The sequence below is a fragment of the Pan troglodytes genome, chromosome 8 (genome assembly GCF_028858775.2).
Source record: "Pan troglodytes isolate AG18354 chromosome 8, NHGRI_mPanTro3-v2.0_pri, whole genome shotgun sequence".
Classification (NCBI taxonomy): Eukaryota; Metazoa; Chordata; class Mammalia; order Primates; family Hominidae; genus Pan; species Pan troglodytes.
Window position 1 is genome coordinate 12,850,929 of NC_072406.2, and position 27,548 is coordinate 12,878,476.

The 27,548-nt window shown below is 43.2% G+C and overlaps 1 protein-coding gene across 11 annotated transcripts; it reads right to left on the reverse strand.

Moving 5' to 3' along the window:
• Nucleotides 1-27,358, reverse strand: TUBB8 (tubulin beta 8 class VIII). Of its 11 annotated transcripts, XM_063781259.1 has the most exons (8): nt 27,122-27,329; nt 20,001-20,118; nt 3,211-3,339; nt 2,516-2,654; nt 2,290-2,322; nt 1,910-2,018; nt 1,721-1,831; nt 1-1,220 (listed from the first exon to the last, which is right to left on the reverse strand). In XM_063781259.1, the coding sequence occupies exons 7-8, from the start codon at nt 1,779-1,781 to the stop codon at nt 163-165; spliced, it is 1,119 nt and encodes a 372-aa protein (XP_063637329.1). In that variant the 5' UTR covers nt 1,782-1,831; nt 1,910-2,018; nt 2,290-2,322; nt 2,516-2,654; nt 3,211-3,339; nt 20,001-20,118; nt 27,122-27,329; the 3' UTR covers nt 1-162. The 11 variants fall into 11 exon arrangements, with proteins under 11 accessions (XP_063637329.1, XP_063637326.1, XP_063637330.1 ...); XM_063781256.1 differs by lacking the exon at nt 2,290-2,322 and having other exon boundaries at nt 27,122-27,336; XM_063781260.1 differs by lacking the exon at nt 2,290-2,322 and having other exon boundaries at nt 2,516-2,724; nt 27,122-27,336.
• Nucleotides 27,359-27,548: the final 190 nt, after the last annotated feature.

Genomic DNA, 27,548 nt, shown 5'->3' on the forward strand with positions numbered 1-27,548 from the left:
TGCTGTGAGAATACTTTATTAGTCAAAACCGCATACTGTAAAAATGCTTTAAAACGCAGCAGATGTGAAGACACAAATGAACAAGCGCATAGTGACACATGGCTGTCAGAACACAGTAAAGAATCCACACCGCTTCCCCCCTTTACCTAGAAAAGGAGAGTTCTAGGCCACCTCCTCCTCGGCATACTCCTCATCCTCCTCCTCCTCGGCCGTGGCATCCTGATATTGCTGATATTCAGACACCAGGTCGTTCATGTTGCTCTCGGCCTCGGTGAATTCCATCTCATCCATGCCCTCGCCCGTGTACCAGTGGAGGAAGGCCTTGCGCCTGAACATTGCTGTAAACTGCTCTGAGACACGCTTGAAGAGTTCCTGGATGGCTGTGTTGTTCCCAATGAAGGTGGCCGACATTTTCAGGCCCCGGGGTGGGATGTCACAGACGGCAGTTTTTACGTTGTTGGGGAGCCAGTCAGCAAAGTAGCTGCTGTTCTTATCTTGAATGTTGAACATTTGTTCATCCACCTCCCTCATGGGCATGCGACCCCTGAAAATGGCAGCCGCCGTTAGGTAGCGGCCGTGACGGGGGTCACAGGCAGCCATCATGTTCTTAGCATCAAACATCTGCTGGGTAAGCTCAGCCACAGTCAAGGCCCGGTACTGCTGGCTGCCCCGGCTGGTCAGTGGGGCAAAGCCAGGCATGAAGAAATGCAGCCGGGGAAACGGGACCATGTTCACGGCCAGCTTCCGCAGGTCAGCATTCAGCTGGCCTGGGAAGCGCAGGCACGTGGTGACCCCACTCATGGTAGCACACACCAGGTGGTTCAGGTCACCATAGGTGGGTGTGGGCAGTTTTAGGGTCTTGGAACATATGTCATACAGCGCTTCGTTATCTATGCAAAAGGTCTCATCTGCGTTTTCTATGAGCTGGTGGACTGAGAGGGTGGCGTTGTAGGGCTCCACCACGGTGTCTGACACCTTGGGCGAGGGCAGGATGCTGAATGTGTTTATGATCCTGTCTGGGTACTCCTCCCGGATCTTACTGAGCAGAAGGGTACCCATCCCAGACCCAGTCCCCCCACCCAGGGAGTGGGTCAGCTGGAAACCCTGCAGGCAGTCACAGCTCTCAGCCTCCTTTCTGACAACGTCCATCACTGACTCCATCAGCTCCGCGCCTTCTGTGTAGTGTCCCTTGGCCCAGTTGTTTCCGGCCCCACACTGACCTGTAAGACAGTACAGCCGGTCACTCGATGGCCAGGTATACGGTCATCAGTGGTCACCACCATAATGCAGAAAGGGCCAAGTGTCACACGTGAGGTGAGAGCACCGTTCGCCCTGCAGGTGGAGCAGATGAAACCCCCTCCCCCAGAGTTACAGGACAGCAGCTTCCCCTGTTAGGAATTAAGTCAGGAGTCAAACCTGAGACGGGTTAACAGACCTCGCTGCAAGTGGCTCCTGCCCATTCTCAGGAAAGGCAGTAGCCACGGCCCCAGCTCAGGTCCTTCCAGGGAGTTTACATCAGTAACTCCTCACCTTGAGGAAACACCCGGGCCTTCCTCCCGAAGCCCGTTCAGGAGAGGCGGATTGAGCGACTCGACTCGGAGGATAGGAGGGTGTTCAGGGGCCCTAGCTCCCCAGTTCCCACAGGATGACCTTGGCGCACTCCTGGATTTTGAGCTGCCCTGGCTAAGGAGCCGCACCCCAGTCCTCGCCTGCGGCTCACCGAAGATGAAGTTGTCTGGCCTGAAGACCTGCCCAAAGGGCCCCGAGCGCACAGAGTCCATGGTGCCTGGCTCCAGATCCACGAGCACAGCGCGGGGCACATATCTGCCACCTGAGTGGGGCAGGAGGGCATGAGCGAGGGGAGAGCCGCGTTCCCAGGAGGGCGGTGGGGGAAGGACGGGGGTCTCACCGCTGGCCTCGTTGTAGTACACGTTGATGCGCTCCAGCTGCAGGTGGCTGTCCCCGTGGTAGGTGCCAGCGGAGTTGATGGCATGTTCATCAGAGATCACCTCCCAGAACTACAAGAGACGGGAGAGGCCAGACAGGCCAGGGCTGAGTCAGGAAAGCGCCCCAGCCGCTCTCCCACCCCCACCCCCATCCGCACCCCCATCCCTAGGCCGCCGTGACCCTGGGGTCCACCCCGGCCGCCTCACCAGCCGCCCGGTTCCACCGCTTCCCTGGCAGGGAGCCCAGGGGCCGCAATGCAGGGGCACCGCTCCCGCCACTGCCAACATCTTCCCCGGCCACCCGGCAGGCCCGGGCTGGGCCCTCAAAGCCCCCGCTGCCAACCTTGGCGCCGATCTGGTTCCCGCACTGCCCGATCTGCGTGAGCACGATCTCCCTCATGGCCAAGGCGGGATTAGGACAGCAAGAGAAACGCGAGAAGGAGGAGCTGATGTGCAGCGACCCAGCCTGCCCTCCGCCAACGCTTAAATAGCCCCGCGCCCACCTCCCTCCGCCTCGGATTCGGCTCCCAGAATAAGCAACAGCTTTACTTCCACACAGGTGCACCCACCTGTGAATCCCTTGGCGTTGAACGTCTGTTGGAGAACTCAGGTGTCCTTGCTATGGTCCCTTCCACGTTGGGGAAAGCTGCTCAGCTGGAGAACTTCTCCCGCGTCTTCAGTAAGACTAAATCCCTAGCTGAGCTGAAACTGAATTTTCCTCCCATGTGGGAGGGGAAGACTCTTGTTTCCATATTCACAGAGTGCCTTTGCACCTGTCCTAGATTGATGACATTTTTGTAATGGAGATTCATTTCATCTATTAGGAGATCTGTGGTTAGGAAAGGCCTTCCACATGTTAACTCAACAGGACTTAAATATACGTTTTACTTTGGAGCAGTTCTAACCCGCAATAAGCTATGGGTGTTAGAGATAGTCAGGCCTCTGATTTAGCTGGAGTCTTCTGTAGAGTAGGATTAGCCCTTTCACCTTCCCAGAGGACTGCAGTCTCCAGCAGAGTGAAGGTAATATTGGATTCTTAAAGCTGAGGATAGGTGTTGGGATACGCCTGCTGTGAAAGATGGGCCATTGTCACTTTGCAGGCTTTTAGATTACCCAAAATGAGGAGTTATTTCTTCTGGTAAACATTTTTCAGATGGGGTGGGGAATGCCTCGATCTAACCAGTGAAGGTATCAGTAAGCATTAGCAAATATTTGAATCTCCTACAGAAAGGCTTCAGGGTAAATTAGAGTGGCCAGTTCTCACCTGGATAGGTTCCTCAATTTTGGACAGGTTTAACTGGAGAAGGAGAAAATTGCTGGCCGTTTGAGTCATGTCAGGCACAGAGCTCACAGGGCTGAGTCACCTGTTTTAGTGTCTTGAAAAGATTTACCCCTATAAACAAATGAGACATTAACAGAAACAAAGAATCCCTTCTAGGGTGAAAAGAATCATGAAAGTGCTGAGTTATACTCCTGTGATTGGTACTTGGCATTAGTAATTTATTACCATCATTCAGCCCGAGGGGCCCTGGACTGAAATGCAATCCCTGGCCCATTTTCGTTCTTCTTCAGGGTATTCTGGCCCAGTTCTATGTATGCTGACCAGCACGCCCACAAGCTTCACTGGCCCTTTCAGTGCAGGGGCCTTGGCTGCGGCATCTACAAGGGCATTTCCTTTTACATGGTCAGTCTCTCTTTTGATGTCCTCTGCAATTAATTATACTCACTTTTTGGCAGCAAAGCAGCACTCTAACAAGCTCAAAATCTGAATGATGTTGTATGGAAAAGCCCTTGGGGGTCAGGAGTCCCCACCCATTCCAAATTGCAGGATAAGCATGAAGCACTAAAAAATCATACTTGGAATCAGTGTAAATGTTAACTTTTAAATCCTTTCCCAACTGCAGGGGCCTAGTAAGTTCAATTAACTCAGCTTTTTGAGCTGAGGTCGAGGCCAGCAAGGCTTGTGCCTTGATTGATTCTCTTGTGCTAATAATAGCATATCTAGCCCTCCTGTTTTCCTGATGCATAAAACAACTTGCATCTGTTAACCACTCTTCCTTGGGATGGTCCAGGGAATCATCTCTCTTATGTCTGGCCTGCTAGAATAAATTTGTTTCATAACCTGTGACATGCTTTGGCTGTGTCCCCAGTCAAATCTTATCTTGAATTGTAGCTCCCCTAATTCCCATATATCGTGGGAGGGACCTAGTGGGAGGTAATCGAATCAGGGGATGGGTCTTTCCCATGCTGTTCTCGTGACAGTGAATAAGCCTCATGAGATCTGATGGTTTATTTATTTATTTATTTTTGAGACAGAGTCTTGCTCTGTTGCTCAGGCTGGAGTGCAACCTCTGACTGCTGGGTTCAAGCGATTCCTGTCTCAGCCTCCCGAGTGGCTGGGATTACAGGCGCCCACCACCATGCCTGTCTAATTTTTGTACTTTTAGTATAGACGAGGTTTCACCATGTCGGCCAGGCTGGCCTCGATCTCCTCACCTCAGGTCATCCACTGCCTTGGACTCCCAAAGTGCTGGGATTACAGCTGATGGTTTTATAAAGGGGAGTTTCCCTACACAAGCTCTTTTGCCTGCTGCCATGTAGAAGATGTAACTTTGTTCCTCACCTGCCTTCTGCCATGAGTGTGAGGCCTCTCCGACCATGTGCAACTCTGAGTCAATTAAACCTCTTTTCTTTATAAATTACCCAGCCTCAGATATGTCTTTATTAGCAGCATGCGAACAGACTAATACAGCCTGTATGCCAGAAAGGCTGGGAGCACCTGTGGACTCTGACAGGTAAGTAGCTGGGTTTATGGTTTGCCAGGCTTTAAGGGTTATGTCTGGAGGGTCGGTCTAGCAATAAGGCCTCACACTTTCATAAATATTCTCCTATTATCCACTGCTGCCCTTTAGCTTCTAGGACCACCTTCCCTTGGTGAGGGGTCAAAAACCTGTAGGTGCTGTTCTAATGTTAGTTTATTAGCTTTGCCAACTAGAAAAGTGGTAGCAGCAATAGCTCTAAGACATCAAGGCTCAAAGTCAGAGGATCGCTAAGGAAAGTAAAAGCTAAACTGTTTGGGGCCTCTTTCCTGGGGCAGCCTCCAGGCTACTGCAAAACGGAGGTGGTGAGCAGAAAGGCAACAATATGCAGAGCACTCAGGTGAGGGACAAAGCACAAGGTGGACAGTCCAAAAAGAGAAAGTGGCAAACATCTTGTTTAGCCAAATCCATTCTTCTCAATGTTCCCCAGGGCCTCTAACCCTGTGGGCTTGGCCTCTAATCTGATTATGACACCCCCAGGTCTCTAACTTTGGGCTGAGTCTCTCACCCTAATATTATACCCTAGGGCCTCTCACTTAAGTAATAGTGGGTAATCATTCTTGCCAACCTGAATGGCTTCATGACCCTAAAAGACAGCCCACTTGCCAGCTGAATGATTCTATGTGGATTGTTTTCCTTGGAGTGGGGGTCTTGTCTTGGTGTCCCTTCATGGTGTTGCTGAAAGATGTTGCTAGAAAAGAGGGTCCTGACACAGACCACAAAGTAGGATTCTTAGATCTTGTGCAGTAAAAAATTTGAGGTGAGTCAGAGAGCACAGTGAAAGAAGCAAGTTTATTAGAAATGACTCCATTACAGAGTTGGACATCCTCAGAAAACAAGAGCAGGAATGCATTGTCTTTTGTTAGTGTCTCTAACTATAAAGAGAAAGAGTTATAATTAAACTTGGAAGGTGCAGATGTACTCACTAAAGTCGGGGCTATTCGTTTTAACAATGACCATTAACCCGTTGACCTAAGCTAGCTCGTTAATATTATCTTTAACAAAAAATGCTGCACTCCTAGGACATTTATACATTTTTCAGGCTTGGTGGAAGATGTCTTGTATGGCCATAAATATTCTGCAATTGTAATCTGTGGCCAGTAAAAAAATGTGGCTATTTTCAGACCATAGGTATTAACCTTCTAGATGCCTTGTGAGTACCTAGCTACTCATATTAAGATAGAGAATTCTAGTCATGTTTATTAAACTAGAAGCTTGGTAACCACGAGTTCCTCTAACACAACAAGTATACTCCTCAAGGAGAAAATGTATTTCTCAGGAATTTTGTGCATTTTGTTTGATGGCATTTGGTATGTTTACCAAAATGGCAGAAAAGAGTGAAATTAGTCCTCAGAGATTTCTCAAGATTGGATATAAAGTAAACAAAATGATTATAGTTAATATGCAAGTTGACACAGTTGATATGCAAAAGAAATTTTGTTTGAAACACGAGATTTTTATTTTTATTTATTATTATTATTTTGAGACAGAGTCTTGGTCTGCTGCCCAGGCTGGAGTGCAGTGCACCATCTTGCCTTACTGAAACGTCTGCCTCCCAGGTTCAAGTGATTCTCCTGCCTCAGCCTCCCAAATAGCTGGGATTACAGGTATGAATCACCACACCCAGATAATTTTTGTATGTTTAGTAGAAATGGGGTTTCACTCTGTTGGCCAGGCTGGTGTCAAACCCCTGACAACAAGTGATCTGCCCACCTTGGCCTCCCAAATCACTGGGATTACAGGCATGAGCCACTGCTCCCAGCCACAATGAAGTTTTTAAATAATTCTGATTTCCTGCTGTTGAGCAGCGAGCCGAGCAAATTCAACAGATCATGGGCCTAAAGTAGGAGAAGACTGAGGACAAACTCTAGAACACATGTGATTAAATTAATTACAATGGAAACCAAATCAAATTTAGTAAGGCCATACCTCTTAGTTTCAAGATGTTTCCCCTCATTTTGAAATGTGGTGTTATTCAGTGGAAAAGAAAAACAGTGTTTATCTCCAGAGTAAAGAACAGGGTTCCATGCAGGGACTGACTGACTGAGAGCTATGGCTCAGGATTAAAAATTCTTCTTTTTTCCACTTATAAACTAAAAATTAATTTCTAAGCCCCTATTGACTAAATGGACACCTCTTCTTGGATAAAAACATTCCAAAGTTAACCTGAAAAGCTAGTTCAAGCCATGGGTCACACATGCCTCATTATACTCTCCTCTCTTTGGTTTTAATTTTAATTTTTAATTTATTTTTGTGGGTACATAGTTGGTGTATATATTTATGGGGGTACATGACATACTTTGATACAGGCATGCAATGAGTAATACATAATAAAAAACAGGGTATCCATCCTCTCAAGCATTTATAGCTTGTTTTATAAACAATCCAATTATACTATTTTAGTTTTTACAAAATGTATAATTAAATTTTTTTTTACCATAATCACCCTGTTCTGCTACCAAATACTGTCTTATTCATTCTTTCTAACAATTTTTTGTATCCATTTCGCATCCCCACTAACTCCCTCTTCCCTCACTGCCCTTCTCAGCCTCTGGTAACCAACCTTATACTCTCTATCTCTATGACATCAATTGTTTTGAATTTTAGCACCCACAAACAAGTGACAACATGTGACATTTGTGTTTCTGTGCCTGACTTATTTCACTTAACATAAAAACTTTCAGTTCCATTTCTGTTACTGCAAATGACAGACTCTCATTCTTTCTTATAGCTGAATAGTACTCCATTGTGTATATGTACCACATTTTCTCTATCCAGTCATCTGCTGATGGACATTTAGGTTTCTTCCAAATCTTGGCTATTAGCAACATTTGTTTTTGACTGACTTCTGGATAAAAGCCACCTTAACTGAGGTGAAATGATATCTCATTTTGGGTTTGATTTGCATTTCTATGATGATCAGTAATGTGGAGCACCTTTTTATTTGCCTGTTTGCCATTTGTATGTCTTCTTCTCATAAATGTCCATTTAAATTTTTGTCCACTCTTTATTATATTTTTTTCCATAGAATGTTTTGAACTCAATATATTGTAGTATATTAGTCTGTTTCTGCACTGCTATAAAAAAAACTGAGACTGGGTAATTTATTTATCTATTTATGTATTGAGATGAAGTCTTGCTCTGTCACCCAGGCTGGAGTGCATTGGTATGATCTCGGTTCACTGCAACCTCCACCTCCTGGGTTCAAGCAATTCTCTGCCTCAGCCTCTTGAGTAGCTGGGATTACAGGCACCTGACACGATGCCCAGGTAAGTTTTGTGTTTTTAGTAGAGACGGGGTTTCACCATCTTGGCCAGGCTGGTCTTGAACTCCTGACCTCGTGATCCACCCACCGCTGCCTCCCAAAGTGCTGGGATTACAAGCATAAGCCACTGTGCCTGGCGAGACTGGGTAATTTATAAAGGAAATAGGTTTCACTGAGTCACAGTTCCACATGGCTGGGGAGGCCTCAGGAAACTTACAGTCATGGCAGACGAGGAAGCAGGCACCTCTTCCATGACAGCAGGCGAGAGAGCATATATGTGAAGCAAAGGGGGAAGAGCCCCTTATAAAAACATCAGATCTCATGAGAACTCACTCATTGTCAGAAAAACAACCTGGAGGAAACCAACCCCATGATCCAATCACCTTCTACCAGGTCTCTCCCTCAACACCTGGGGATTACAATTCAATATGAGATTTGGGTGGGGACACAAAGGCTAACCATATCACATCGCTATTAATTGCTTTTCAGATGGGTAATTCACAAATATTTTCTCCCATTCTGTGGGTTTTTTCAGATGGGTAATTCACAAATATTTTCTCCCATTCTGTGGGTTTTCTCTTCACTTTGTTTCCTTCACTTTAAAAAAGCTTTCTGACCTGCTGTAATTCCATTTGTCCATGTTTGATTTGGTTGTCTGTGCTTATGGGGCATTATTTAAGAAATTTTTGCTCAAACCATGCCCTAAAGGGTTTCCCCAGTGTTTTCTTGTAAAATTTTGATGGTTTGAGGTGTTAGGTTTAAGTTTTTAATTTATTTTAATTTGATTTTTGTATGTGGCAAGAAATAGGGTTCTAGTTTCACTCTTCTGCCTATGGCTTGCCAGTTTTCCCAGCCCTATTTATTACAGAAACTGTCTTATTTTTTGTTGTATGTTATCGACACTTTTGTTCAAAATAAGTTTAGTTTAGCTGTATGAGTTTGTTTCTAAGTTCTCTATTTCATTCCATTTGTCTTTATGTCTTTTTATTCTACTGTCATGCTGTTTTAATTACTATAGCTTGATAGTATAATTTAAAACCAGGTAATGGGATTCCTCCAGTTTTGGTTTATATACTCAGAATAGCTTTGACTATTATGGTGTTTTGTGGTTCCATATATATTTCAGATTTTTTTTCTATTTCTGTGAGGAATGTCATTGTTATTTTGATAGAGATGGCATGAAAAGTACAGATTGCTTTGGATCGCATGGACATTTTTTAAAATACTGATTCTTCCAATCTGTGAACATAGATATAACTTTCCATTTTTTTGTCTTCTCTTTATCAGTGTTTTACATTTTTAATTGTTGAGAACTTTTATTTCTTTGGTAAATTCCCATACATTTTGTTTTATTTGTGGCTATTGCAAATAGGATTACTTTTTTGAATTCTTTTCCAGTTTGTTGACTGTTGGCATATAGAAATCCTACTGATTTGTACATGTTTATTTTGTATTATGCAAATTTACTCAAGTTATTACTTCTAGTAGTTTTTTGATGGATATATTAGGTCATTCTCACATTGCTGTAAAAATAATCGGTGACTAGTTAATTTATAAAGGAAATAGGTTTCATTGGCTCATGGTTCTACAGGCTGTACAGAAAGCACAGCACTGGCTTCTGCTTCTGGTGAAGCCTCTGACAACTGACAATCAAGGTGAAAAATAAATCCGGTGCTTGCACATCACGTGGTAAGTGCAAGGGCAGGGGGGAAGTGCTACGCACTTGTAGATAACCAGCTCTCATGAAAACTTAACTATTGTAAGAATGGCACCAAAGGAAATGATGCCAAACTGTTCATGGAAATCCTGCCCTCATGATTCAATCACCTCCCCACTAGGCCCACTTCCAACATTGAGGATTACATTTCAATGTAAGATTTTGGTGGGAACACACACCTAAACTATATCATTTTGCCCCTGGCCATTCCAAATCTCATATCCTTCTCATATTTCAAAATACAATCATGACACCCCAATAATCCCCGAAGTCTTAACTCATTTCAGCCTTAACTCAAAAGTCAAAGGCTCATCTAAGACAAAGCTAGTTTATTCCTCCTATAAGCCTGTAAAATAAAAAACAAATTAAGTACTTCCAAGATAAAAATGGGGCATAGGCATTGGGTAAATACTCCCATTCTAAAAGGAAGAAATCAGCCAAAAGAAAGAGGCCACAGGACCCATGCAAGTCTGAAACCCAGAAGGGGAGTTATTTAATTTTAAGGCTCTAAAATAATTATTTTTGACTCTATGTCCCATTTCCAGGGCACACTAATGCCTTGGGACGCTTAGACCTTGTGGCTTTGCATGGTTCAGCCCCCACAGCTGCTCTCATGGGCTGGTATTGTGTGCCTCTGGCTGGTTTTGTGTGCTTCTGGCTTTTCCAGGTGCAAAGTGCAAGCTGTAGCTAGATCTACCATTCTGGGGTCTGGAGGACAGTGATCCTCTCCTCACAGGTCTACTAGGCCATGCCCCAGTAGGCAGCCCACATGGGGACTGTAACTCTACATTTCTTCTCTGCATTGTTTTAGTAGAGGTTCTTCATAAGGGCTCCACCCCTGCAGCATGCTTCTGCCTGCACACCCTGGCTTTTTTATACATTATTTGAAGTAAAGGTGGAGGCTCCCAAGTCTCAACTCTTGCATTTTGTACACTCACAGGCCTAACACCATATGAAAGCTACCAAGGCTTATGGCTTGCACCCTCTGAAGCAGTGACTGGAGTTGTAACTGGGCCAATTTGTGCTACACCTGGAGCTGGAGCAGTGGCCAGGATGCAGGGAGCCATGTTCTAAGGCTACCCAAGGCAGCAGTTCCTGGGCCTGATCCCAGAAACTATTCTCTTCTTTTAGGCCTCAGGGTCTGTGATGGGGGGCTGCCTTTTAGATTTCTAAAATGCCTTCAATTCCTCTTTCCCATTGTCTTGGCTATCAACACTTGCTTTTTTTTTAAGTTATACAAATATCTCTAACAAGTGATTGCACCACAGCCTGCTCAAGTTCCTCTCTTGTAAAAGCTTTTTATTTTTCTGCCACATGACTAGGCTGCAAAGTTTTTAAGCTTTTACGCTATGCTTCCCTTGCAAGTAAAAATAAATTACAACTTACTTTTTTTTGCTCCAACGTGTGAGCATAGGTTGTTAGAAGCAGCCAGGACACATCTTGAACGCTTTGGTGCTTAGACATTTTTCCAACAGAAACCCTAAATCATCACTTTCAAATTCAAGCTTTTATATATCCCTAGGGCATGACAAAAATTCAGCCAACTACTTTGCTAAGACAACATGAATGACCTTTGCTTCGGTCCTAATTTTCTAATTTTCATCTGAGACCTCCTCAGCTCAGCCTTCACTGTCCAGATCACTATCAGCATTTTGGTCACAGCCATTCAAAGTTAAGAAAATCTCAACTTTCCCTCATTTTTCTGTCTTCTTCTGAGTCCTATAAACTCTTCCAACCTCTGCCTGTTTACCCAATTACAAAGCTGATTCCACATTTTCAGGTATTCTTATAACAATTTTCCACTCCTTTGTGCCAATTTTCTGTATTAAGCTTTTTTCCCATCACTATAAATACCTGAGACTGGGTAATTTATTTTTTAAAAAGGAGGTTTAAGTGGCTCATGATTCTACAGGCTGTAGAGAAGACATAGCACTGGCATGCACTTCTGGGAAGGCCTCTGGAAGTTTACAGTCATGGCAAAAGTTGAAGCAGAATCTTGCACATCACAGGGCAAAAAGCAGGAGCAGAAAACAGAGGGGAGAGTTACACACTTTTAAATAACCAGGTCTTATGGGAACTCACTCACTATCATGAAGATAGTACCAAGTGGGATGGTGCTAAGCCATTTATGAGTAATCCACCCCAATGGTTAAATCACCTTTCACCTGGCCCACCTCCAACATGGAGAATTACATTTAAATATGAGATTTGGGAGGGGATGCACATTCAAACCCTATCAGAGGAGTCTTTATGTTTTTCCAAATATAAGATTATATCACTGGCAAAAACAATAATTTGACTTCTTTTCCAACTGGGGTGCCTTTTATTATTGCTTTCTCTTGTCTGATTGCTCCAGACAGGACTTTCAGAATTATGTTGAATAACAGTGGTAAAAGTGGATATTCTTGTCATCTTCCAGAGTTTAGAGGAAAGGCTTTTAGTTTTTCCCCACTTGGTATGATACTAGCTGTGGGTCTGTCATATATGACTTTTATTATTTTGAGATATGTTCATTCCATACCCAGTTTTCAAAGGGTTTATTATTAAAGACTATTAAATTTTATCAAATACTTTTTTAGCATAATGGAAATGATTATATGGATTTTGTCCTTCTTTTTTTTTGAGATGAAGTCTTCCTCTGTCACCCAGACTGGAGTGCAATGGCATGGTCTCAGCTCACTGCAACCTCTGCCTTCCGGGTTCAAGCGATTCTCCTGCCTCAGCCTTCCAAGTAGCTGGGATTACAGGTGCCCACCACTGCACCCGGCTAATTTTTGTATTTTTAGTAGAGATGGGGTTTTGCCATGTTGGCCAGGCTGGTTTTGAACTCCTGAACTCAGGTGATCCGCCTACCTAGGCTTCCAAAAGTGCTGGGATTACAGGCGTGAGCCACTGCTCCTGGCCCCTTCATTCTGTTTATATGATATATCACATTGACTGATTTGCATGTTGAACCATCCTTGTATCTCTGGGATAAATTCCACTTGGTCATTATGAATTACCTATTTATGTATTGTTTAATTGCGTTTACTAGGTTTTTTGCAAATTTTTGCATCAATATTCTCAAATATGGGCCTGCAGTTTGCTTTTTAAATGTGTCTTTGTCTTGTTTTCATATCACTGTAATACCAGCCTCAAAGAATGAGTTTGGAAATGTTCTTTCCTTCTCTATTTTTCAGTCTGGTCCTATAGACATTTTTTTATTATGGCTTTAATTTTGTTACTTGTTATTGGTCTGTTCAGGTTTTGGATTTTTTCCTAGTTCACTCTTGGTAAGTTGTGTGTGTCTAAGAATTAATTTCCTCTAGGTTTTCTAATTTGTTGGCATACAATTACTTATAGTAGCCACTAATGATCTTTTGATTTTCTGAAATGTTACTTGTAAAGTCTCCTTTTTCACCTTTGACTTTATTAATTTGTATCTTTGTTTTTTAGCTAGCCTGTCTAAATATTTGTCAATTGTTTTACTGTTCAAAAAAATCAACTTTTTGTTTCATTGATCTTTTGCACTGTTTTCTTCATTTTATTTCTGCTCTAATTTTTATTATTTCTTTTCTTCTAATTTTGAGTTTGGTTTGGCCTTTTTATTCTAGTGAATTAAGATGTATTGTTAGGTTATTTATTTGCAGCTTTTCTGATTTTTATATAGGCACTTACAGTTATAAATTTTGCACAGCAAAAGAAACTACCATCAGAGTGAACAGGCAACCTACAAAATGGGAGAAAATTTTTGCAACCTACTCATCTGACAAAGGGCTAATATGCAGAATCTACAATGAACTCAAACAAATTTACAAGAAAAAAACAAACAACCCCATCAAAAAGTGGGCAAAGGACATGAACAGACACTTCTCAAAAGAAGACATTTATGCAGCCAAAATACACATGAAAAAATGCTCATCATCACTGGCCATCAGAGAAATGCAAATCAAAACCACAATGAGATACCATCTCACACCAGTTAGAATGGCAATCATTAAAAAGTCAGGAAACAACAGGTGCTGGAGAGGATGTGGAGAAATAGGAACACTTTTACACTGTTGGTGGGACTGTAAACTAGTTCAACCATTGTGGAAGTCAGTGTGGCAATTCCTCAGGGATCTAGAACTAGAAATACCATTTGACCCAGCCATCCCATTACTGGGTATATACCCAAAGGACTGTAAATCATGCTGCTGTAAAGACATATGCACACGTATGTTTACTGCGGCACTATTCACAATAGCAAAGACTTGGAACCAACCCAAATGTCCAACAATGATAGACTGGATTAAGAAAATGTGGCACATATACACCATGGAATACTATGCAGCCATAAAAAATGATGAGTTCATGTCCTTTGTAGGGACATGGATGAAATTGGAAATCATCATTCTCAGTAAACTATCGCAAGAACAAAAAACCAAACACTGCATATTCTCACTCATAGGTGGGAACTGAACAATGAGATCACATGGACACAGGAAGGGGAACATCACACTCTGGGGACTGTGATGGGGTGGGGGGAGGGGGGAGGGATAGCACTGGGAGATATACCTAATGCTAGATGACGAGTTAGTGGGTGCAGCGCACCAGCATGGCACATGTATACATATGTAACTAACCTGCACAATGTGCACATGTACCCTAAAACTTAAAGTATAATAATAAAAGAAAAATAAATTTTCCTTTTATAATAGTACCTCTTTTACCATATTCCACAGGTTTTGCTATGCTATGTTTCTATTATTTGTTTCAAGAAATTTTTCCATTTTCTTTTTAACATTTTTATTGACCTACTGATCATTCAAGAGCATATTGTTTAATGTCCAAGTGTTTGTATAGTTTCTGAAATTCATTTTTTAATCCATTTCTAGTTTGTTTCATTGTGGTCAGAGAAAATGCTTGAAATTACTTCAAATTTTTTTAATGTTTTTAGACTTGTTACTTAACATAAGGTCTATCCTTGAAAATAACCTATGTGCAGAGAAGAATGTGTATTCTGCAGCTGTTGGATGAAATTTTCTGTAAATATCTATTAGGTTCATTTGTTATACAGTGCAGATTAAGTCTGATGTTTCTTTGTTGATTTTCTGTCTGGAAGGTCTATCCAATGACTAAAGTAGGGTGTCGAAGTGTTCAGCCATTATTGTATTGATGTCTCTTTCTTTAGCTCTTATAGTATTTGCTTCATTTATCTAGGTGCTTTAGTGTTGGGTGCATATATATTTCCAATTATATCCTCTTGAAGAATTGATCTCTTTATTATTATATAATGACCTTCTTAATATCTTCCTACAGTCTTTTGTTGAAATCTATTTTTGTCTGGTATAAGTAAAGCTATTTCTGTTCTTTTTCGGTTTCTCTTGGCATGGAATAACTTTTTCCATCGTTTTATTTTCAGTCTAAATGTATCTTTATAGGTAAAGTATTTTTTTTTGTAGGTCACAGATTATTGTCTTGCTTCTCTATCCATTCATCCACTATTTGTCTTTTGATTGGAGTATTTCGTTCATGTACATTCAATGTTATTATTGATAAGCACTTACTCCTGCCATTTTGTTACTTGTTTTCTGATTGACTTTTGTCCTCTCATCGTTCTTTTCTTTCTTCCTGTCTTCCTTTTAGTGAAGGTGATTTATCTTTTAATATTATCTAATTTATTGCTTTTTACTTTTTGTACATCTGTGGTACGCTTTTTGATTTAAAATTATCATGAGGCTTGAATATAATATCTTATAACACATCATTTTAGACTGTGGACAATTTAACATTGATTGCATAAACAAAGAAACAAGCAAAGCAACTAATAAAAACTCTACACTTTAACTCCATTGCCATTCTTTTAAACTTTTTGTTGTTTCTCTTCCTTCCCTATTTTACTGTCTATGTCTTGGAAATACGTTGTAGTTATTTTTTACTGGTTTATTGTTTACTCTTTCTTTTTGAGATTTTTGCACACCATAATTACCATGTTATAATATTCTGTGTTTTTCCATGTGCTATTACTAGTTGAGTTCTGTACCTTCAGATGACTTCTTATTGCTCACTCACTTTTTTTCTTTCAGGCTAAGAACTCCCTTTAGCATTTCTTGTAGGACAGGTCTGGTGTTCATGAAATACCTCAGTTTTTGTTTGTCAGAAAAAGTTCTCATTTCTCTGTCAAGTTTAAAGGACTTTTTGCCAAATACATTATTCTAAAGTAAAAGTCTTTTTTTTCTTCAGCTTTTCTAATATGTCATGCCACTCTCTCAGCCTGTAAATTTTCCCCTGAAAAGTCTGCTGTCAGATGTATTGGAGTTCCACTGAATGTTATTTGTGTCTCTTCTCTTGCTGCTTTTAGAATCATTTCTTTATCCTTAACCTTTGGGAGTTCAGTTAAGTGCCTTGAGGTGGTCTTCTTTGGGTTAAATCTGCTTGATGTTCTGTAACTTTCTTGTACTTGAATGTTGATATCGAATGTTGGGGAATTGTTTAATATTATCTAATATTATTTCTTTAAATAAATGTTTAATTTTTTTTTTTTTTTTGACGGAGTCTCACTCTGTAGCCCAGGCTGGAGTGCAATGGTGCAATCTCGGCTCACTGCAAGCTCCGCCTCCTGGGTTCACGCCATTCTCCTGCCTCAGCCTCCCATGGAGCTGGGACTACAGGCACCCACCACCGCGCCCAGCTAATTTCTTTTTGTATTTTTAGTAGAGATGGGGTTTCACCATGTTAGCCAGGATGGTCTTGATCTCCTGACCTTGTGATCCACCTGCCTTGGCCTCCCAAAGTGCTGGGATTACAGGCGTGAGCCACTGCACTGGGCCAATAAATGTTTAACTCTTATCTCTTTTTCTACAACCTCTTTAAGGCCAATAACTCTTAGATTCCTATTTTGAGGCTATTTTTTAGATTCTGTAGGCATGCTTTATTTTTTATTCTTTTTTGTCTCCTCTGACTTTGTCTTTTCAAATAGTCTGACTTCAAGTTCACTAAATCTATCTTCTCCTTGATCAATTTTTTTAAGTAACTCTGATGCATTCTTCAGTATGATAATTGCATTTTAACTTCAGAATTTCTGCTTTATTCTTTTTATTTAAATCTTATCTTTAAATTTATCTGATAGAATTTTGAATTCCTTCTCTGTGTTATATTGAATTTCTTTGAAGTACCTCAACCAGCTATTTTGGATTTCCTGTATGAAAGGTCACATATCTCTATTTTTCCAGGATTTGCCCCTGGTGCCTTATTCAGCTTGTTTGGTGAGGTTATGTTTTCCTGGATGGCCTTGATACTTATAGATGTTCATCTATATCTGGGCATTGAAGAGGTCAGTATTTATTGTAGTCTTCACAGTCTGGGCTTGTTGGTGCCCATTATTTTTGGGAACACTCTCCAGGTGTTCAAAGAGACTTAGGTCCCAAGCCCAATACACAGTAGCAAACACGTAGAGGTACTGCTTTGGTGGCCTTGGATTAACATCAAGAAAAATTCTCTTGATTTTTCAAGTAGAGATTCTTGTTCTCCTCCCTTTCTTTCTCTGAAACCAGCAGTCTCTCTTTCTCTGCTGAGGCATGTGGAGCTGGAGTTGGGGTAACATAAGCACCCCCGAGGCCACCACCACTGAGACTGTGCTGGTTCACATTTGAAGTAGCCATAGAACTTGGTCTCACCCAAGGCCCACTGTAACCACAACTTGGCTACCATATAAGTTTATTCAAAGCCCTAGCCCTAGCCCTAGCCCTAACCCCAAACCCTAACCCTAGTCCTAGCCTTAGCCTTAACCCTTACCCTAACCCTAACCCTAACCCCCAACCCCAACCCTTAACCATGACCCCTAACCACTGACCCCAACTCTAACCCTTAACCCTAACCCTTAACCCCTAACACTAATTCTAAAACCCTAACCCCAACCCCAACACTAACCCCTAACCCTAACCCTCACCCTCACCCTCACCCTAACCCTTAACCCTAACACTAACCATCTAACCCTTCTCCATAACCTAAACCTAACCATTACCCCAACCCTAAATCAAACTCTAACCAAACCCTAACACACTAGGCACACAAGAACAGAGGTGTGCATATTCATTCTGTCATACTTATGTTTGCACTTCCTCTCACACATACACATCAACACACTCACATATGCATACCCCTATACATACTAAAATGTCATCTGATTTGTGACCCAAAGAACTCTCAACTAAGAAATAAATGAAAAGTTGCTTACACTGACTAATACTGAAGGAAGTGCCAATTAAAAGAATATTAAAATATCTTTGCCTGCCTGTGTGCAGGCTGGGCGTGGTGGCTCCTGCCTATAATCGCAGCACTTTGGGAGGCAGAAGTGAGTGGATCACTTGAGGCCAGAAGCTTGAGACCAGCCTGGTCAACATGAGGAAACCCCCATCTCCACTAAAAAAAAAAAAAAAAAAAAAAAATTGTTGGGCATGTTGGCACGCACCTGTGTTCCCAGCTACTTGGAAGGCTGAGGCCTAAAAATCATTTGAACCCAGGAGTTGGAGGTTGCTATAAGCCAAGACTGTGCCACTGCACTCCACCCTGGGCAACAGAGCGAGAACCTGTCTCGAGAAAAGGACTGATATTTACTGTTGACAAAGGCTACAGGCACTCTCTTGCTAACCCTAAACCCTGACTTTCACCCAGACCTCATCATACTCTTCCCCGCAATTCCTCAGGTATGTTTTCTTTCTGCTAATTTTTTTCCCCTAAACTTCTAACACTTAATACGCTAAATAGTAAACCAACCCATACCCAATCCCATCTGCAATTTAATACTAAACCACACTAGGACTTGACATCACAAGAACAGAAAGGTACAGATCAATGTCTAGTATAATTATTCAATTAATAATGCTCAAGAGGCTGGGTGCGGTGGCTCACACCTGAAATCCCAGCACTTTGGGAGGCCAAGGCAGACAGATCACCTGAGGTCAGGAGTTTGAGACTAGTCTTGCCAACATGGTGAAACCCTGTCTCTACTAAAAATATAAAAATTAGCCAGGCGTGGCAGCGGGAGCCTGTAATCCTTGCTACTCAGGTGGCTGAGGCAGGAGAATTGCTTGAACCTGGGACCCAGAGGTTGCAGTGAGCCGAGATCGCGCCACTGCACTCCAGCATGGGCGACAAGAGTCAGACTCTGTCTCAAAAAAATTAAAAATAATAATAATAATGCCCAAGAAAATAATTGTAATTTCATACTAGCACGTATGTTGAGGATTGCACAACATGATCACTACATCCTTTTCTCAGAAAATCAAGCTGGTTTGGCATACTAAAGCCATCACTGCAAAGGAACATCAAATAAACAGAATAAAGAAGAAACCCACATGCTAATTTCAATAGATGCAGGAAGTACTTTAAACAAAGTCAACACCATTTCATCATAAAAACACCCAACAAACCAGGGATAGGAGTTTTCTAAACACCACAATCGGACTTTAGCACCATCTCCATTGTCAGGGCCCACTGCTTTACTCCTAAGATCAGGACCAAGGCACCAATGCTCATTTTCATCACTGTATTCAACACTGTACGGGAAGTTCCATCCACAACAAATAGGAGAGAAAAAGAAGTAAAGAGAACTTATATGTGTTAGGAAGCAGTAAAAATGGCTACTCACAGATCACAGGAGCTATCTTATGTACAGAAATATCATGACAAACCCCCAAAATATTATTAAAACTAGTAAACTACAACACAAAATGTCAATACACAGTAATCTGCTGTATTTCCAGACACTAGCAACAAACAACATGAGAATGTAATTATGAAAACCATTCCAGGCTGGGGGTGGTGGCCCACACCTGTAATACCAGCACTTTGAGATGCTGAGGTGGGAAGATCTTTTGAACCCAGGAGTTTCAGGCCAGTCCGGCCAACACAGGAAAACACTCTCTCTACAAATAACTTAAAAATTAGCTAGGTGTGACGGTGCATATCTGTAGTCCTAGTTACTCGGGTGACAGAGGAAGGAAGATTGCTTGAGCCCAGGAGGTTTAGGCTGCAATAAGCCACGTTCGCACCACTGCACTCCAACCTGGCCAACAGGGCAAAACCATGCCTTGAAAAAGAAAGAAAAAGAAATTACATTTTTAAAAATCAACAGGCTGGACATGGTAGCTGACACCTGTAATCCCAATGCTTTGGGAGGCCAAGAGAGGAGTATCACTTGAGAACAGGAGTTTGAGGCCAACTTGGGCAGGACAGCAAGACCCTACCTGTATAAAAAAATCAAAAAATTAGCCAGATGTGGTGGTGCATACCTGTAGCCCCAGCTACTTGGGAGGCTGAGGCGGGAGGATCACTTGAGCCCAGGAGACAGAGGTTGCAGTGAGCCACGATTGTGCCACAGTACTCCAGCCTGGGAGACAGAGTGAGATCCTGTCTCAAAAAAATAAAAATAAAGCAATTGCTCATAGAAATATGGGTTTATTTCTGAACTCAAAATTCAGTTCCATTGATCTATTCAATTGATTATACCAGAATCATGTTGATTTTATTACTGTTGCTTTATAGTAGGATGTGAAATTTGGAAATGTGAGCCTCTGAGTTTTTTTTTTTTTTTTTTTTTTGACACTATTTTGGCTATTCTGCATCCCTTGATATTTCGTATAAATGACAGGATCAGCCTGTTGATTTCTGCCAAAAGGACATTGGGATTGTAACAGGAATCACAAAGAATCTGTAGATGGCTTTGTGTAGTACTGCCACCTTAAGAATTATTAAGTCTTCCAATTCGTGAATATGAGGTGTCTTTAAATTTATGTAAGCTTTCTTGAATTTACTTCAGCAATGTTTTGAAATTTTCCATGTACAAGTTATTTTGTTGTTGTTTTTTGTTTTTTCCAGAGAGGGGGTCTCACTCTGTCACCCAGGGTGGAGTGCAGTGGCGAGATCTTGGCTCACTGCAACCCCTGCCTCCTGGGTTCAAGCAATTCTCCTGCCTCAGCCTCCCAAGTAGCTAGGATTACATGCGCATGCCACGATGCCTGGCTAATGTTTTGTATTTTTAGTACAGACGGGGTTTCACCGTGTTAGCCAGGATGGTATCGATCTCCTGACCTCGTGGATCCACCTGCCTTGGACTCCAAAAGTGCTGGGATTACAGGTGTGAGCCACCACGCCCAGCCTCATGTACAAGTCTTGTACCTTGGTTAAATTTATTCCAAATAATACTATTACTGTTGATTGTTTTTTGAGAGAGTCTCACACTATCACGCAGGCTGGAATGCAGTGCCACAATCCTAGCTCTTCAGCATGAATCTCCTGGGCTCAAAAGATCCTCCCACCTCAGCCTCTAGAGTAACTGGAACTACATATGCGTGCAAGTACAACCAGTTAACTTTTTAATATTTATGTAGGGACGGTGTCTGGCTATGGTGCCCGGCTTTCATTCTAAAATTTTTAAAAATTCTGAAATTTTAGCCATGAATCAGGCATAAATACTGTGATAGTTAATTTTAGGTGTCAACTTTACCAGATTAAGGAATACACGGAGAGCTGTTAAAGCACTATGTGTGGGTATGTCTGTGAATGTTTTCAGAAGAGATATCATACTGGTATAACATATCACGGCATATCGTAATACTGATATGACACACACAAGACTGCTGTGACACCCATAAGACTGATGTGAAGCCCACAAGATTCATGACACTCCTAAGACTCATATGACACCCATAATACTGATATGACACCTGTAAGGCTGATATGACACTCATAAGACTGATGGGACACCTGCAATACTGATATGATGCACACAATACAGATATGACACCCAAAATACTGATATGACACCCACAATACTGCTACGACACCCCTAAGACTCACGTGACACCCTCAATACTGATATTGCAGCCGCAATACTGATACAGCATCCAGACTCTCACCGGGGTGCTTGGTACACAGCTTCCACTGACCTGAATTTGGACTGGGTTTGGCCTCTATAGTGAAGTTTGATGTCGTCTCTGCTTTACTGACATGGTATTACTGTGGTTGTTTTCAATTTACTTTACAGTAATTTCATACTTCTAGGAATCTTGCAATAGCAGTGTAAAGTGTAACTTATCCCTTCTCTTAGATTCCTCAGCAGTTACAGCAACTCCACACAAAACACTCCAGTGTATTTTACCAAAACAAAGCCTCCCAGCTAACCACCACATAACTCCCGAATCAGGAAATACAAGGTCTCTACCTGAAAATCCAATCCAGGGACCCATTTCACTTCACTGCCTGCCCCAACTGGGAGAAAAGGTCTCTTTCCATTTGGATTGGGTTTTCCTTTTTCTGGAATGTTCCTGAGCTGTCCCTCAGTTTCACAACTTTGGCAGATAACTCCAAGCTGGGTCTACCCCGTGTTTCCTCCTGAGCAGATGCAGACCCTGCGTTCCCAGAGGAAACACCTCAGCCCAATGCTTGCTCTCTTCAGTGCAACCCACCAGAAAGAGCACAATCCACCTGCCCGCAACTGGTGATCTCAACTTTATAATGGCAAAATTCTCATTTTCAAAGCGAACGTTCATCATGTCACTCTGATTTAACTTTTACAATGGGTTCCTACTGGCCTTAGAACAAGGACCACAGGACTGACCATGACCTCCACACACTGTGTGCTCCTGCATGCTGCCCTTTCCAAGGCATTCAACCCCAGTGGCCTGCAGTCTTGTATGCTCTCTCTTATGGGGACACAGCAGCCTCCTGGGTGTCTCGAGTATTTAATGCATGTTCCCTCAAACCATTCACCCAATGTCCACCCTTAGCAAATTGTCTAAGACACTGTCCAGCAAAATCCCTAAAGTCACAGCAGGTGTGGTATCTAACAGTAGTAAAGTTAATAATGTGGTTTTTCTAAAAACAAAATGTAATTATTTCTTAGATAATCTCTAAGAATCACCCGCAATTTGTAGATCAAGGAAATAATAGTTTAATGGAACCAAAGTCCATGTATGAGATAATTAGGAAAGAAAAACGAAATCTCAGTGTTGAACGAAAGGCAAATGGCGTAACTAATTACTGAAATTTAATAAGAACACACTGGGCCGGGCATGGTGGCTCATGCTTGTAATCCCAGCACTTTGTGGGGATCTGAGGCCAGCCTGGGCAACATGGCAAAACCTCATCTCTACAAAAAAAATACAAAAATTAGCTGAGCACGGTTGTATACACCGTAGTCCCAGCTACTCGGGAGGCTGAAGCGGGAGGATGGCTCGAGCCCGGGAGGATGCAGTGAGCCGAGATGGTGCCAGAGGACTCCAGCCTGGGCAATCGGGCCAGACTCTAAAAACACTCTCCTCCTGACTCTTCAGGGAGCCAGACAGAATTCTCTCTCTTCTGCTGCCTCCTTTGTGTTTGAATATAAAACACAAAAACGAAAGCTTTGTGAAATAAATTTAACCAAGCTAAACAAAACACCTAAATAAAAGCTTTGTCTGGGAAACTTGCTCATCCTCACGTCAATTTCTATTACTGGAGAGCCAAGAAACTCTGGTCAGTAACAATACCACTGACAGCTGGTTCCTGCAAAAGGTGTTGCGTTAGACAGGAATTATTTTAAAATAATTAAAGCTTGTCATTGGGTCATAAGAAATTGTTTAATATAACAATTCCCTCAATTGAAAACAAGATAAACTAATAAGTATATTTTGTTGTTGTTGTTGTTTTGTTTTGTTTTTGTTTGTTTTTTTATTATTATACTTTAAGTTTTAGGGTACATGTGCACAATGTGCAGGTTAGTTACATATGTATACATGTGCCATGCTGGTGTGCTGCACCCATTAACTCGTCATTGAGCATTAGGTATATCTCCTAATGCTATCCCTCCCCACTCTCCCCACCCCACAACAGTCCCCAGATATTTTTTAAAATATTATTGATGGAAACAAACAGCAGAAATACATAGAATTAAGAATTCTGTTAAAAACTAGAAACAGATAAATTAGAAGTCAAATAAGAGAAACTTATTGGCTAGGCACAGTGGCTCATGCCTGTAATCACAGTACTTTGGGAGGCCGAGGCGGGCGGATCAGCTGAGGTCAGGAGTTTGAGAACTGCATGGCCAACATGGCGAAACCCAGTCTCTACTAAAAATACAATAATCAGCCGGGCATGGTGGTGCAGACCTGTAATCCCAGCTACTCAAGAGGCTGAGGACGAATTGCTTGAACACAGGAGGTGGAGGCTGCAGTCAGCCGAGATCTCCACTGCGCCACTACACTCCAGAATGGGAGACAGAGCAAAACCCCGTCTCAAAAAATAAAAAATAAAAAAAAGGAGAAACATATTGAATCAAACTGGAAACAGAGAGAAAATGGGTGATTTCCTAATAAAAATACACAACAAAATGGACTCTAAAATAAGGAAAATTTAAATACACCGATTAGCATAGAAAAGCTTGGAGTGACCCTTAGAGATCCCCATTAAAAAAGGACCCCAGGGGCAGGGCGTGGTGGCTCATGCCTGTAATCCCAACACTTTGGGAGGACAAGGCGGGCAGATCACTTGAGGTAAGGAGTTTGAGACCAGCCTTGCCAGCATGGTGAAACCCCACCTCTACTAAAAACACACAAAAAATTACCCAGGCATCATGGCGCACACTTGTAGTCCCAGCTACTTGGGAGGCTGAGACAGGAGAATCGCTTGAGTCCAGGAAAGGGAGGTTGCAGCGAGCGGAGATCGTGCCACTACACCCTAGCCTGGGCAACTGAGTGAGACTACATCTCAAAAAAAAAGAAAAAGAAAAAAGAAAAATACCGCAGGGCTGGGCGCAGTAGCTCACACCTGTAATCCCCAGCACTTTGGGGAGGCCGAGGTGAGGGATCACCTGAGGTCAGGAGTTCGAGACAAGCCTGACCAATATGGTGAAACCCCACCTCTACTAAAAATACAAAATTAGCCGCATGCCTGTAATCCCAGCTACTTGGGAGGCTGAGACAGGAGAATCATGTGAACCCAGGAGTCAGAGGTGGCAGTGAGCCGAGATCTCACCATTGCACTCCAGCCTGAGAAAAAAAAGTGAAAATCTTGTCTCAAAAAAAAAGTGGGGAGACCTTAGGCTGGGTGCAGTGGCTCACGCCTGTAATCCCAGCACTTTGGGAGGCTGACGTGTAAGGATCACTTGAGCCCAGGAGTTAAAGACAAACCTGAGGGACGTAAAGATCCTGCTTAAATTAGCAGTGCATGGTGGCTGGTGCCTATAGTCCAAGCTACTTGGGAGGCTGAGGCAGGAGGATTGCTGGAGCCCAGGAGGTCAAGGCTGCAGTAAGCCATGATCACACCACTGCACTCCAGCCTGGGTGATAGAGCAAGACCTTCTCTCTTAAAAAAAAAAAAAATCAATCAATAAAAATGTAAAGGCTGGGTACAGTGGCTCACACCTATAATCCCAATAATTTGGGAGGCAGAGGCAGGTGGATCACTTGAGGTCAGGAGTTAGAGATAAGCCTGACCAAAATGGTGAAACCCCATCTCTATTAAAAATACAAAATTAGCCAGGCATTCTGGTGCACATCTGTATTCCCAGCTCAGGAGGCTGAGGTAGGAGAATTGCTTGAACCCAGGAGGCAGAGGTTGCAGTGAGCCAAGATCGGGACATTGCACTTTAGCCTGGGCAACAGGAGCTAAACTCTGTCTCAAAAAACCAACAAAAAAATTTTTTTTAATTTAAAAAAAAAAAAAAAAAAAAGCAGCCAGGCGTGGTGGCTCAGGCTGCCTGCAATCCCAGCACTATGGGAGGCCGAGGTGGGTGGATCACTTGAGGTCAGGAGTTCGAGACCAGCCTGGCCAACATGGTGAAACCCCACCTCTATTAAAAATACAAAATTAGCCTGGCGTGGTGATGCAGGCCTGGAATCCCAGCTACTCAGGAGGCTGATGCAGGAGAAGTGCTTGAACCCAGGAGGCGGAGGTTGCAGTGAGCTGAGATCGCGCCACTGCAGTCCAGCCTGGGCGACAAAGTGAGACTCCATGTCAAAAAAAGAAAAGAGGCTTGGCTCAGTGGCTCACGCATGTAATCCCAACACTTTGAGAGGCCAAGGCGGGTGGCCACGAGGTCAGAAGTTCAAGACCAGCCTGGCCAAGATGGTGAAACCCCATCTCTACTAAAAATACAAAAAAATTAGCAGGGCATTGTGGCAGGCGCCTGTAATCCCAGTTCTTGGGGAGGCTGAGACAGAGCATTGCTTCAACCTGGGAGGTGGAGGTTACAGCGAGCTGAGCTCACGCCACTGCACTCCAGCCTGGGAGACAGAGCGACACTCCATCTCAAAAAAAAAAAACAAAAGCAAAAAGAAAAGATAAGAAAAGACACCGCAGGGCCATACGAGTTTACAGCTCAGTATTAAGTAACCTTAACGAAATCTGATTTTATTTAAAATGCTCAAGGCCAAAGGAAAAAAAAAAGATTAGTGACTTTCTTCAATTAATTTTATGGTATGTCAAAGCTTGATATAGTTAATACATTTCAACTAACTTAGGATGAGAATGTTTATAAAACAGACATCATTTTCTGTACCATTACAAATACACTGCAAATTAAACAGACTTTCTCAACAAAAGAAAAACTGTTGTTGACGAGTTCACTTCCATTAGACGCACACAATGGTGTTTTTGGTTTTGTTTTCATTTGTTTTTGTTTTTTGAGACAAGGCCTCGCTCTGTTGCCCAGGACTTCAGTGCAGTGGCGTGAGCATGATAACGTGCCTACTTTTCCATTTTCCTGTGTTGTTTCTACTATGTTAACAAACGAGCCTGAAAACACGGAGCACTGACCAGGCCAGGTGGCTCACGCCTGTAATCCCAGCACTTTGGGAGGCCGAGGTGGGTGGATCACCTGATGAGGTTGGGAGTTCAAGACCAGCCTGACCAACATGGAGAAACCCCGTCTCTACTAAAAACACAAAATTAGCCGGGCGTGCTGGCGCATGCCTGTAATCCCAGCTACTCGAGAGGCTGAGGCAGGAGAATCGCTTGAACCCGGGAGGCGGAGGTTGCAGTGAGCCGAGATCGCGCCATTGCACTCCAACCTGGGAAACAAGAGCGAAAGTCCGTCTCAAACAAAACAAAACAAAACAAAACAAACACAAAATGAGCACTGATCCGGAGGCGCCTGTTTCCTCGACCTCAGGCTGTGGCGCCTGCCAGTCCCCAACATCCCGACAGCCCGACGGGGTCTCCGCTTTCCTTCTCCTCTCCCGGTACCAGGGTCTCTCCCCAGAAACAAACTCGCATTCGTAACCGGTATCTTGGCCTTGCGCTGGGCGTGACCCGCCCAAGCCTCCATGAAAGGACGCTTGCACAAAGTGAAGCCCAGGTACAAACAGCCCGACGGGAAACGCGGCCGCGCTCGCTCCGCCGCACTCAGAGCGGGGGCAAGAAGCCTTTTCCTCACCTTTGCCTCGGCGGCCCCAGGTGTCCCGGAGCTGCAGCAGCGTCTCCTTATCCTCACAGCGGACGCGGCCCCAGGTGTCCCCAGGTGTCCCAAGCCCCGGCCCCTCCTGGGTGGGTCCTGAGGAGAGGAAGCTCCGTCCTCACAGTGGACCCCCCAGGACGCCGCCGTGCGGTTCGGACACGGTTCGCGCGCGCGCGCGCGGCCCTCCGGGTTTGGCAGGGCCGGGCGCCCCCTCGCGACAGCTCTGGGGAATCTCTGGAAATCAGCGTCTGATTTTTTCCAGGCCCTGATTTTGGAAATTTCAACTGGAGACCACCATCCCGTCCCTTGACCGGAACGCATGGAGACAGAAATCAAAGAAGATGGCCAGTTCACGCCTGTAATCCCAGCACTTTGGGAGGCCGAGTCGGGCGGAACACTCGAGGTC

Bases quoted from the DNA above. Each gene is read 5' to 3' on its own strand.
- TUBB8 (XM_063781253.1), bottom strand. From the start codon at position 2,234: ATGTTGGCAGTGGCGGGAGCGGTGCCCCTGCATTGCGGCCCCTGGGCT. The intron at 2,019-2,153 runs GTGAGGCGGCCG...CGTCTCTTGTAG, and splicing joins GCGGTGGAACCGGGCGGCTG to TTCTGGGAGGTGATCTCTGA. The intron at 1,832-1,909 runs GTGAGACCCCCG...TGCCCCACTCAG, and splicing joins GTACTACAACGAGGCCAGCG to GTGGCAGATATGTGCCCCGC.